The following is a 13,779-nucleotide window of genomic DNA, read 5'->3' as shown; positions in this document are numbered from 1 at the left end:
TGCTTATTTACATAAAATATAAATGGCATCTAATTTTAGAAACTGGAAAGTTCATAGTGTGAGATTTGAATGTTGAGTTTCCAAAAGATCATCTAGAAAATAAAGAAGACACATTTGAATGAACAGGGGAAAAATCAGCAGCATTAAAGAATAACTAGTTAGGGGGTGGGGGAGCGGGAAGCACACTAAGCCCCAGGGAGACCAACCTTGTTAGCCCAGAGGGAAAGAAATACAGCAGCTAGAGCAATCCAGTAGGTAAAGGAGAGAACCCATGCTTGTCTCCTACTTTGAGGGCTTCTCTTCAGTATTAAGATATACAGGAAAAATTTTCCTCTTCCCTTTCTCACACTGAAGAACACATATATTAATCCTTGTTTTCCTGCTCAGGCAGGGGAAGCCATAGCCATAATACTTAGCTATTCACGTTAATGTACTATGACCACAAATTGTAATAGCACTTTATAAAGTGAAACTGACAGGGCATGCATACCCTGAGGAAGCAAAAAACAAAAAGAAAGTACAAAGGAGAAAGTGGTCTGTCATTTCTCTTAATATACACCTGTTTGTCTCTTCTTTCTGCACCTAACTTCTATCCATTAAAAAAAAAAAATTGTAGGGCTGGGAGTTTGGCCTACTGGTAGAGTGCTTGCTTAGCATGCACGAAGACCAGGATTCAATTTCTCAGTACCACATACACAGAAAAAGCTGGAAGTGGTGCTGTGGCTCAAGTGGTAGAGCTCCCTTATGACCAAGATAAACTTTAACTTCTTAATTAAAAGAAAATAGCCTATGGGGCCTGGAGTTTGGCCTAGTGGTTAAAGTGCTTGCCTAGCATGCACGAAGACCCAGGTTCGATTCCACGGTACCACATACATAGAAAAAAGCCGGAAGTGGTGCTGAGGCTCAAGTGGTGGAGCTCTAGCCTCGAGAGAGTCCAAGGACAGTGCTCAGGCCCTGAGCTCAAGCCCAGGACTGGCAAAAAAAAAAAAAAGAAAATAGCCTACTTATCTTTCTCACAGGTAGTTTTCTCTTTTTTAAAATCTATACATTTTATATGTTTACATCATTTCATGAGAAGGTATTGAAAAAGAAATTCCCCTACTGTAACTAGTTGATACCATAATCATATAGATACCTTTTATATTAAAAATTTGAGATAAATGAGAATAGCACCATCAAATTAAAATTATGAGTAAAAAAAGAACTAAAAATTAGTAGAACAGCCAAGCACCAGTGCCTCATGCTGGTAATCCTAGCTACTCAGGAGGTTGAGATCTGAGGATCATGGTTCAAAGTCAGCTGGGAAAGAATAGTCTATGGTTTTTATTTCTAATAAACTACTAAGAAAAAGCTGTCAGTGGTGCTAAGACATAAGTGGTAAAGTGCTAGCCTTGAGCAAAAGCAGTTCAGAGACAGCACCCGGGCCCAGAGTTCAAGCCCCAGAACAAGCAAAAAAAAAAAAAAAAAAGTAGAATTAGAACAGAAAGATCAAATGTATGCTGAATGACAGATGCGCAACCAACTTAATGATCTATCTGTTTTTGCATCTTCACTGGCCCAGCACGTGCTGACACAGCTTCTTAAGGCAAGCATCCTCACTAGTCCAAGTAGTAAACTATAAAGCACTTTCTAAAGATTCTAAATGGTGACAACCCATCCATTACCATACTTTATATTTTCTTTCCTTTCCCCATGTGTGTCTCTTGAGACAGTTTGGAAAGAATTATTTATACTACAATCCATGCCTTAAGTTCTATTTTATCTTCAGTGAGGCTTAAACTCAAGACCTGGCACTGTCCCTGATCTTTTTGCTTAAGCCTAGAGCTCTACTACTTGAGCCATAGCTCATTTTTGGTGGTCAGTTTGAGATGAGTCTCCTCCTCCCTTAAAAGAAAAAAAAAGACAAAGAAAAAAAAAAAGAAAGAAAGAAAAAAAATGACTTTATTTGTCTTATAAGGCCTAGGATTTTGCTGAGGACAGTCTAGGACCAGTATTCTCCTATGCCTTTGGCATAGCTTGTATTACAGATATAACTCACCACAACTAGTTGAAAAGTCTCACCAACTTTTTGTCAGGCTGACCTTGAATCACAATCCTGATCTCTGCCTTTCAAATGGCTTTCATTACAGACATGAACCATCACACTAAGCCTTTTTTTGCGTTTTTTTTTTAAAACAGTGTCTCACAAGGTAGCCCTAGATGACCTCAAACTCACAATTCTCTTACTGTAACCTTCAGTGTCCTGAGATTACAGAGCTTTACATATCATCATACCCAGTGAAGGATTATTCTTAATTTTTATTTATACTACCTACACTAATATTAACTCAAGTTAATGAAAACAGATTGATCTTGTGTCCGAATATCACCCAGTATTACTAAGTCCTATACTAAGTCCTATTTATTTTCCATGTTCCAGACATAAACTTCAAAATGCTTTTCCTTAAGCACTAAAGTTTGATGAATACAGCTTACAATGAAGTTATATATTTGACAAAGAACATGCATTTCTGTCTTTCCTCCTTCTCTTCCCCAAGGATACCTAACAAATTTATTTCCTTAAAAATTAATATAAAAGTAATATTCTGCTATAGAAAAACCACGTAATTAAATGTAGTAAATAAAAAGTTAAACGGCTTACCCAACCGTTCATCTTTTCACATTCATTTTCTAATAAATTTGAATTTATTTACATGGACCAGGTAATGGGGGATGGGGAGAGAAACCTATCTGAAAACAAATAATAAAACTAAAAAATGGCAGGGGGAGTGGCTCAAATGGTAAAGGACAGCCAGGTGAGGTGGCTCATGCCTGTAATCCTAACTATTCAGGAGGCTGAGATCTGAGGATCTCAGTTGAAAGTCAGCCCAGGCACTGAAGAATGTGAGACTCTTACCTCCAATTAATCAGTAGAAAAGGGGAAGTGGGGCTGTGGCTCAAGGGTCAGGGCAGTAGCCTTGAGCTAAAGAGCTCAGGGACAGGACCAGAGTTCAAGCCCCATGACCCGCAAAGAAAGGAAGGAAGGAAGAAAGGAAGGAAGGAAGGAGGGAGGGAGGGAGGAAGGGAGGGAAGGAGGGAGAGGGGGAGAGGGAGGGAGGGAAGAGAGGGGGGAAGGGGAGAGAGAACATTTAAAAAAGATAAAAATATAAAAACCAGGACTATAGCCAAGAACTGGTGGTATATACCTGTAATCCTAGCTACTGAAGAGGCTGAGGTCTGAGGATCAAAGCTAGCCCTATGAAGAAAGTCTGCTAGACTCTTATCTCCAATTGACTACCCAAAAAGCCAGAGATTGAGCAGTGGCTCAAGTGTTAGATTGCTATCCTTGAACAAAAATGCTCAGAGACAACCCCTAGACCCTGAGTTCAAGCCCCATGATCAGCATAAAAAAATAAATTAAATAAAATATGAATACAGAGCTAGGCACTATTGGCTGATATGTAATCCTAGTTACTCAGGAGTTCAAGTGCAAGACAAGCACAGCACAACGACATCCTCAAAAACACTCAGCAACAACAACAACAACAAAAAAATAAACAAGCCAAGGGACGGTAGCTCATGCTTTAAATTATAGCTGCTTAAGAGTCTATGATCTGGGGTTGGAGATTTAGCTCAGCAGAAGAGCCCTTGCCTGGCAAGTGCAAGGCCCTGAGTTCGGTCCCCAGCTCTGGAAAAAGGAAAAAAGCAAAAAACGAAGAGTTTATGATCTCAGGATTGAGATCCAAAGCTGGTCCTAGTAGGAAAGTCCATAAGACGCTTATCTCCAACTAAACACCAAAAATAGAAAAGTAGCTCAGGTGGGAGAGCTGAAAAAGTTCAGGTGGTAGGTTCAAGCACTAGTTCTGACAAACACAAAAATTTTAATTGAAATTTTAAAAATATGAGGCCAGGAGTTCGGTCTAGCTGTAGAGTGCTTGCCTAGCATGCATGAAGACCCGGGTTCTATTCCTCGATCCCACATGCATAGGAAAAAGCTGGAAGTGGTGCTGTGTCTCAAGTGGTAGAGCACTGGCCTTGAGAAAACATCAGTGCTCAGGCTCTGAGTTCAAGCCCCATAACTGCCTCCCACCCAAAAAAAGGCAGAGAGAAAATAAAGTAAAAACAAATACATAAAAAAAATACAAAGCCAGAAGTAGTTCATTCCTGCTAGCTACTCAGGAGGTTGAAATTTAAGGGTCTCAGTCAGCTTAAGAAAAAAAAAATCAAGAGGCTCTTAACTCCAATTTGCAGCAAAAAGCTACAAGTAATGGTGTGGCTAAAGTGTGCCAGCCTTGAGCAGAAAAAGATAAGGGACAGAACCCTGACCCCTAAGGAAGCCTGAAACCCTGGACTCAATTCCCAAGACTGTGAAGAAAAGAAAAAGAAGAGGAAAGGGAGAAGGAAAGGAAAGTGCTTTCTCATGACAAAGATTCATAAATAGCGCCCAAGTACTTATGAAAAAATGTTAATAAAGAAAATGAATGGCTATGGCACTGGTCTTATTTTAAATGTAAAAGCCAATTTATCATATATAAATAAAAAGCTTCAAAGACTAATTTTAAAACATTTATTACATTTCTAATAATTATTCACTAATAATATGATAAACAACATTCTGAATAGTAAGGACAATGGCATGTTTTCATTGGATAAAAAACAAAAATGATTTGTCCAGTTTAAGAGTGTACCTTTAAACAGGGCCAAAAACATAAGAAGGGGTGTCAATGTGGGAGAAGAAATGTACCCACTACCTGACAATCTAACTGTAATCCCTCTATACATAATCCTGACAATAAGGGGAGGGAAATAGGGACAAAAACAAGAGAAGGGGTATCAATGTTTATGAAGTAATACACCTTCTATCTGGAGAATATAATGCAACCCTTCAATAAAAAATATTTTTAAAAAAGAATGTAATTTTAAATTCAATCCCTATAGAAGAACAATTCTTTTTGTTGGGCGGGGAGGGGTCATGGTGCTTGAACACTGGGTCTTGGCGCTGTCCCGAGCTCTTCAGCTCAAGGCTACCACCCTACCCCTTAAGCCACAGCCCCACTTCCTGTTTTCTAGTGATTAGTTGGAGATAAAGAGTCTCACGTTCTTTGTTCTTTAGTGCCTTAGCTGACTTGGAACAGTGATCCTCAGATCTCAGCCTCCTGAATAGTTAGGATTACAGGCGTAAGCCACCAGTCCCAGCCTTTAGAAGAACAAATTTTTATGTAAATCACAAATTCAAATAGATGAAACACAATTATTTCTCTAAACCCAGTAAGTTTGTCATCACAAAATCACACTTCATTAAACATTAAAATTCAAAGATCTATATCTGGATCATACGAAGACTCAATATTACTAATTTTGGCTTGCTTGAATACATATATAACCTATCATTATTCATCTTGACCTTTGGTTGTCCCCAAGGAACAAAAAAATATAAAAAAAAAAAACAGGAATAACCTCATTCTAAAACCCCATAATAATATTACAGACTGTATATATTTAACTTTTTAATCAGTAAAAATAAACTATTAGGTATCTAAAGAAGCTATAAAATTTTACTTACATATTCAGGTTTTAGTTTTTTATCTCCTCCTCTCACAGCCACCTTTTCTAGCTTATCTATAATGGGACCAATCATTTCCTCATCTTTAAGCTGAAGTTCTTCATGTATTATTTCTATGTCTCGGATGGGATCTACACTTCCTTCAACATGTGTGATATCATCATCTTCAAAAGCACCTAAAATGAGTTAAAGGGAAGCAATTTAATAAACACGTAATATCAAAGGTCATTATGATTACAGTGACTAGAGGGAAAGACTTTTAGGTGAGCAAATAACTACACTGAATAAATTATTCTGAATTGTATGCAGGTAGGACATAGCATTCTTTTTCATTTAGGAAAATTAAGGGTAGTCGCAATAAAACTGTAGTTCAAACCCCTCAAAATCTGATTGAATTAAAATTACGGCCTTTACAGGAAAAAATTATATTCAGAACTACTAGCATTTCTAAGTTGGATATATTAAACATACTGAATTCCAAGCATGAAAGCCTGAAGTTCTAAACTGTACTATTAGGGTTTCCAAGGGAAACCAGATTTGGGGAGGGGGGTGCTGAAATCATCTGGCAGACCTCTTCCCTGCTTCAATCTACTTTATCACTGTGGTTCTGACGGTGATTAGATAATGAACCACTCAGACACACAATTTACACAGCAGCTAATTTCATCGGCCTGATTTGAGGGTATGGTTTTTAGGGGGCTATCAAAGAAGCAGATGAAGGTGCATTTGTCATATATGAGTGACAACCATTCACACTATCTGAACAAAATGGTGCTGGCCCTTATTAGAAACACATGCTATTATCACATATTTAAAGTGCAGTTGAAGCCATAATTTCAAATTGCCAACTGGAAACATAAGGGTAAAACAACCAGATATTACTGAAGCATGTGTACTGACTTTATGCCCTTTTGAAGACATAATGTGGCAACATAATTCAACTGGGATTTACTCAAATTACCAGATAAAGAATGGGATCACAAAAATGAACAAATACTAAGAAATATTATAAACATCAATGATACATCCACAAAATTAATTTCATTAAAATTATCTACCTGATTGTGCTTCCCAAATGAGTTATAATAATAATAAAGTGTAATAAAGTATCAGTTACTTTAGGCACAGGTACCATAGAAATCATGAGTCTGCCTCGATAGAAAAGCAGTAAATTAAGATATTCTTGTTACAGGTTACAGAGTTTTAACATATAATTTCTTAGTTAAAAGTAATCAAGTTGTGTATATCTGAATATGGGTTATTCAGTAATATAAGGACATAAATTACATTGTTGCAATATAAATATAAGTACACAATAGACAGATAATCATCACTAAAGCACAATATTATTTTTTTTTACAATAAAGTAGGAAAATCAAAGTTAACTTATTGGCAGACAGAGCAACACAAGCAATATGGTCAGTTTCAGAGAAAACTAAGCTTTCAGTGTCACTTAAAATGAAAAATATTCTATATAAATATTTTTATATAGGGGTCAACAATGAATTACCAAGATGGCTTCAACAACACCCTTACAACAAATTTGTGAGCAAGTTTTAAATGGCAATTTTTTTGAGTCATAATTTTTTTTATTAACATTGATTTTTACATCATATTTCAAATGACGTGTTTAACAAACAAGTATTCAAGAAGAGAATCTCTATATATAACCACAGGCTCTTAGTTTTTAGAACATAATCAAAATTAGGCTAAGGGTTTGTATATCATAGATACGTATTAATCAATGTAATAAAACATGTCTATAGAGTCATAAGTTTTTATGTCTATGTAGTTGTGTTTATATTCCCCGTACCATGTCCAGATCGTTGGGTATGCAAATATACATTCATCTGCAGTTGGGCATCTGGATTGTTTCCATTGCCTGGCTATTGTGAATAGTGCAGGGATAAACATAGCTGAGCAGGTGTCCTTATCATATCATGGGCTATGATGTTCAGGGTTGATGCCCAGAAGTGGTATGGCGGGATTGTAGGGAAGGTCAATTTTCAGTTCTTTAAGAAACCTCCACACTGCTTTCCAAAGTGGCTCAACTAGTTTACAATCCCACCAGCAGTGCAGTAGGGTTCCTTTTTCTCCACAACCCCGAAATTAAACGGCAATTTTTAAACCACAATCCTCAACTTTAACAAAGTGATAATAAAGAGGAATTGGTCATTACAATTCTTTAGAAATGTGCAAACTGTGCTTATTTACACTTTTTTAATGTTTTGTCTCATGTAAAATGAACATGCATTGTATTTACAAAAACAAAACACAGTTGTTGGGGGCTGAGTAACACCATGTCTAATAACTTTCTGCTGAGGCTTGTAGTAGGGATAAAACACGTGGATCTCTTTGTCCTGTCCATCTTGTATACTGATAGGCTCCCTCACCCAATATAAGGAGGAGGGATTTAGGAAAGGGGGGAGGGGAGAGGAGGGAGGGGCTAGGGGGGAGGGGAGAGGGGGAAGGGAGAAGGGGAGGGAGGGAAGGAGGGAGGGAGGGAGGGAGGGAGAGAGGGAGAGAGGGAGGGAGGGAGGGAGGGAGAGAGGGAGAGAGGGAGAGAGGGAGAGAGGGAGAGAGAGAGAGAGAGAGAGAGAGAGAGAGAGAAAATGAGAGAATGAGAGAATGAGAGAATGAGAGAATGAGAGAATGAGAATCTTCCTGCCTTGGCATCTCTGTTCGTGCTCCGGGGTAAGAGGGCTGAGTGCGGGAGGACAAGTGGGCCCCTTCCTCTTGCGGCTTGGCCTGGTCGGGGTGCGTTTTTCCCATCCCTCCTACTAGTAGAGAGGGACCAGGGACGAAGGACCCCAACACATAGTGATTAAGTTTTAACTGTCAAAAAAAATTGATGCCTGTAATCCTAGTTACTCAGGAGACTGAGATCTGAGGATCAAAGGTCCAAAGCCAGCCTGGGCACAAAAAGACCTGAACCTTTAGAAAATGGGAAGTGGGACTTGGCTCAAGGGTAGGGTAGTAGTCTTGAGCTGAAGAGCTCAGGGATAACCTCCAGGCCCAGGGATAGGGTGGTAGCCTTGAGCTGAAGAGCTCAGGGACAGCACCCAGGCAGAGTTCAAGCCCCATGATCCACAAAAAAATAAAAATAAAAATAAAAAAAATTCACAGTTTAGTAAAAATTTGGGTCTTTAGTTATTAGCTACTGGAAACATCATTATTACCACAAGTATCATTTATGTCTAATCACTCATATTATAGACAGACAGCTATAAATATGGGTGACTGACATCCTTCATTGTCCCTTACTACTTTGGCAGATGACCTAATCTTTCTTCATTGAGAGGGAAAATCCATGTTATTGTGGTATACTAATATTCCTATCCTTTTATTTCTAGCCAATCTTTCCTCAGTTCCAGGTGTATATCACATGAGGATGAATGAAAGACAAAAAAGGAAAACTTAAACTAGATAAAAATAGTAAGAGTGAGACTACTGTAAGGTTTCAAGCAAAAATATATTTATTTATAGTATAATAAAGCCCCCCCCAACACACACACATAATTAGAAGCCGAAACCAGGTATAAAACCAGAAGGTTATAAGCAAAATGCATATTCTAGGAAAAAAACTGTCACATGAGTAATTCGTGATGTTAAATCATTACCATATTTCATAGGCTGATGATGACTTCACATTGCTTTCTAATATGGTAAATAGTAAATGCTTTAAATACATTTTAATTCAGAATCCCACTAAAATCTCTACAAAGCTACAATACAATATTAGAAAGAGAGATAAAAATATCATATGAGGGAAGAAAACCTTTTATCTCTTCAAATATCTTCAAAGCAAATTCTCATCTTAGGTCAGAACTCCAGTTCCTAACTTCTCTATAATCCTAAAGCGCAATAATTAATAATTAATAACATTAACTACAGTATTATTAGTATTTGATAGACAGGAACCCACTATGTTGCCTGGGCTTGTCTCAAATGATCCTTCTATCTCTATCTCCTGAATAAAGTACGACTGCAGACAAGCAGCTCATTAATACGAATATCTGAATGTGTGAAAGTGGTGTGTGAAACAAAATGAGAAAACCCAGGGTCCCATACATACTGGACTAGTGTTCTAAAAGGGCTAAACCTTTACTTTAACATCTATATTTACTTAAGAAGGTTGGAAAACACAAGTTGCTAGTGAAATTTTCTGGAGGATGACAGTGGGTTTTAAACTCAGGGCCTCATTTCTTGTTAAGCAGGCACTCTACTTCTTGAGCCTGGCTCCAGATGTTTTTTGAGTTAGTTATTTTTCAAATAAAGTCTCCTGTCTTTTCTAGGGCCAGCCTCACACTGTAATCCTTCAACTCATGTCTGTCAAGTAGCTGGCATTACAGTATGTATCACTAGGTCTGATTTGTTGGTTGAGATTGAGTCTCCCTAATGTTTTATACCTAACCTTAAACCATAATCTTCTGGGTCTCTGTATTCCAAGTATATGGGATTAGATATTTGTGCCATGACCTGCCAAAAATCCTTTGTTGCATAGAAGAGTGTAGGTGACTGCAAGTTATTTATTATGTACTCCAAACATTCCATGTTAGAAGAATAATTTAAGTCGCTTCTCAACTTCTCAATATAAATAAATTTGAGCATGAATAGAATTAAGTTGATAACTGGTTCTCAAAATTTATAATATTTATCTTTGCACTGAGTAATTCTTTTAAATTAGAAAGTAAACAGAAATCTCAATGATTTTATTTACTTAAAAAGTCTTGTTCAAGCCCCAGGACTGGTTTAAAAAAAAAAATCTTCTTTAATGACTAGAGATAGTCATTAAAGAACACATTTTGGAACACATCAAAGAATAAAGTATTCTGCTAGGGTCATAATATTCGATGTATATCCAACAAAATTAAAAAAGCTGAGGGAAGAAATGAGATTGGGAGAGATGGGAAGAATGAGGAAAGGAGTGATGTGACATTGATCAAGATGTATTATATTCCTGGTCTGATTTGTTTGAATGATAACTAAAAATAATAAAAATAAAACAAAAGTTTTAAACAATATTATCATTCATAGATGTTAAATGAACAGCTGGCATACTAGAAGGGAATAAACCTGAGACGAGTTAAATAAAATTATTCTGCTAGGAAAATTCTAAGTAAATGAATAATTATGTTGAGAGGATATATTTATAGACCTCTGAAAAATATTTTGTAAACACATAAAAATGGAAATTAGTATTAAAAACTGTTACTACTTGATAGAAAAGCATAAATGGCATAGAATAACTAGACTTGATGGGATGGGCTTATTTAAAATAACCAACCATTACCAGGGGAAATATATGACATAGCAAACTCCACAGCAAAGTAATAATCCACAACAAATAATCCAGTCTCTATATATTATAGGCTAATTATGCTAGAATGAAAAATCAAACTATGGGTAGCTGTATGTGTATGATTTTTTTTTTTTTGCTTCTTCCTTTTCTCCTCTACTCCCTTTTCTCATCACAGGGAAAAAGCTCTAAACCTAAATCTTGGCTAAGAAAAAAACTACTATCCCACTGACATAATAAACAATTAATTCAGGTTTTTTTTAAAAGCTCAGTAAAAGCCAGGCTTGGTGGCTCACACCTATAATCCTAGCTACTCAGGAGGCTGAGATTTGAGGATCTCAACTAGGGCACTAAAGTCTGTGAGACTCTCATCTCCAAGTAACCACTAGAAAACAGGAAGTGGTGCTGTGGAGCCAGGGGTAGAGTGGTAGCCTTGAGCTGAAGAGCTCAGGGACAACTCCAAGGCCCAGACTTCAAGCCCCATGACCAATTTAAAAAAAAAAAAAAAAATTAGTGAACTAAGGCTGGAGCTATGGTTCAGCAATAAGAGTGATTGCTGAGCTAGCAGGAGATCCTAAGCTCAATTTCCATTATCGACAAAAACAAAATACAAAAAAGCTAACCAAATAACAAAAGGTTTAGTAAAATAAAATGCCCGTATGGCTGACTTTGAGGACCAATTTAAAATGGAAGCAATTTTAAGTGACCCACATAAAACTTTTACACATACTTCTAGTAGTAAATAAAAAATAAAAACCTGGACGGGAGTTTGGCCTAGTGGTAGAGTGCTTACCTAGCATTCACGAAGACCTAGGTTCGATTCCCCGGTACCACATACATAGAAAAAAGCCAGAAGTGGTGCTGTGGCTCAAGTGGTAGAGCCCTAGCATTGAGAAAATCCAGGGACAGTGCTGAGGCCCTGAGCCCAGGCCCAGGACTGGCAAAAAATAAATAAAGAAATAAATAAAGCTGGTGGAAAAGATGAACTTGAGGAAAAAATAGGCACAAAATATGAAAAATGTTAAAACAGGAGCCTGCATTGGTATAATCTGCATGTAAAAGTTTTTTTTTAACTATGAGTGAAATCTCTTAATTGACACAAAGTAACACATTACAATATTATAAAATACAATTCTTTCAAATGTACAAAATATCAAAAAATTCTGCTTAAGTTACTGGTGTTATAATGTAGATAATTAGACATCCATATCATTAAGGAATACTTACTGTCACTTAAAAGCAGGTTATAACCTAGAGTCAACACCTGTCCTTAATTATATTCAATTGCTCAAGAATTTCTCATTTTTAGTTGCTGCAACATATCAACTCTTTCCAAAGAAGTAGCAGGAAAAAAGTACCTTAATGAGAACTAGCATTGCTCAACAAGATTTTTACTTCTTATTCTACTTTATATAACATATATTTTAAAAGTTTAAAAAGCATCCTTAATATTCTGAATTAATTTTGAGATTCTGCTTTGCTTCTAATGTTGAGCTAATGCTTTTGCTGTGTTTACCCATCCTAACAACTATCTCACTAACTTCCTAACTCATTAATTCCTTAAAGTTCCTCATATTTAAATGTTGCTGTAATTTTGTACATTCTAGGGACTCAAAGTATTTCGTCCTTTCTTCCTATTATAAATTATATCCATCTTATAATGTTTCATTCCCCTCAACTACAAAGCAATCTTAGAGCAATTTAGTCTAAAAGGTATCAAGGATAGTTGACTTGTAGAAGAGTGTACAGATTTCTTCAGAATAAAGTACTCTAAAAGCAATACAGTAGGGCTGGGAGTTTGGCTTAGGAGTAGAATGCTTGCCTAGCATTCACAAAGACAAGGGTGCTTCCTTGGTACCACATACATAGAAAAAGCCAGAAGTCATGCTGTGGCTCAAGTGGTAGAGCTCTAGCCTCAAGAAAGTCCACGGACAGTGCTCAGGACCTGAATTCAAACCCCAGGACTGGCCAAAAAAATAAAAATAAAAATAAATAAAAGCATTGGGCCCTATAGTTTTCTTTCCCTCTAATGCCTTTTCCATTATGTTTCTTTCTAATTTGATTTTTTTTATTGCTAAGGTAATACAGAATAGTTCGGAGATTGTTCGAATTAAAAATAAATAAATAAATAAATAAATAAATGCAATATACTAAATATGGCTTCAAGGTTAAATAAGTTACTATAAATATGGCTTCTAAAAACTCATTTTTCTAACTTTCTGAACTGTAATGTTGTTAGAAGAAATAATATGCAGAGACAAATTAACAAATACAACTAATTTTTAATTCCAGTAACATAAACAATGAATAAAGGTATCACTTAACATCCCAGATATACAATAAACAGACTAAACAAAATTAGAGCCTTGATTTATTCTAATGTTGGGGCCCATAATATCCCATTCGCAAAATAATCATGCCTTTTTATTTTATTTTTTCATTTGCTGTTCATCCATCTGCTGCTGAAAACACTCTTTTCCAATTTCGCCTTCCAAAACAGCATCTTCACATCAAAGTCACTAAAGTGACATCCCTATGACTATGCCTTCTCTGATCATACCTTCTATTTTAATTGCTATAACAATCTGTCCATTCTATTCATATGACTTATAGCATGTACATCAATTGTTAGGCATATGGACTCTACTCCTAGCTACCTAAACTCCAGGATTATAACATTAAATAACAGGATTATAATTAAGTGCTTTTTTAGTTCTCACCCTGTGCCTGAATCAGAGCTAATACATATTAGTAAAAAGCAAAAGAATTTTACGATCGGAAGAGAAACCAGAGTATGCTAATGCATATTAGGTATAATGTAAACCAATATAAAGAAATGAGTGAATAAATATTAAGCATTTATTAGCACTCTGAATAAAAATCAACTGCTAGAGAGGAACTTTTGCAAAACAATGAAGGATAAATTTTACATCACATG

The 13,779-nt window shown here is 36.4% G+C and overlaps 1 protein-coding gene across 2 annotated transcripts in view; it reads right to left on the bottom strand.

Annotated features, from left to right (window-relative positions):
- Ola1 (Obg like ATPase 1) overlaps positions 1–13,779 on the bottom strand; it is a 121,126-nt gene that overhangs the window by 50,148 nt on the left and 57,199 nt on the right. For both annotated transcript variants that reach the window (XM_090342617.1, XM_090342616.1), the window contains exon 5: positions 5,543–5,718. In XM_090342617.1, the coding sequence (XP_090198743.1) occupies positions 5,543–5,718 (176 nt within the window). The remainder of the gene's footprint in view (positions 1–5,542; positions 5,719–13,779) is intronic.

Source organism: Megascapheus bottae, chromosome 12 (assembly GCF_031878675.1).
Source record: "Megascapheus bottae isolate mThoBot1 chromosome 12, mThoBot2.hap1, whole genome shotgun sequence".
In the NCBI taxonomy this organism is placed as follows: domain Eukaryota; kingdom Metazoa; phylum Chordata; class Mammalia; order Rodentia; family Geomyidae; genus Megascapheus; species Megascapheus bottae.
Note: the sequence above shows the minus strand (reverse complement) of the source record. Positions and strands in the feature narration are given on the sequence as shown.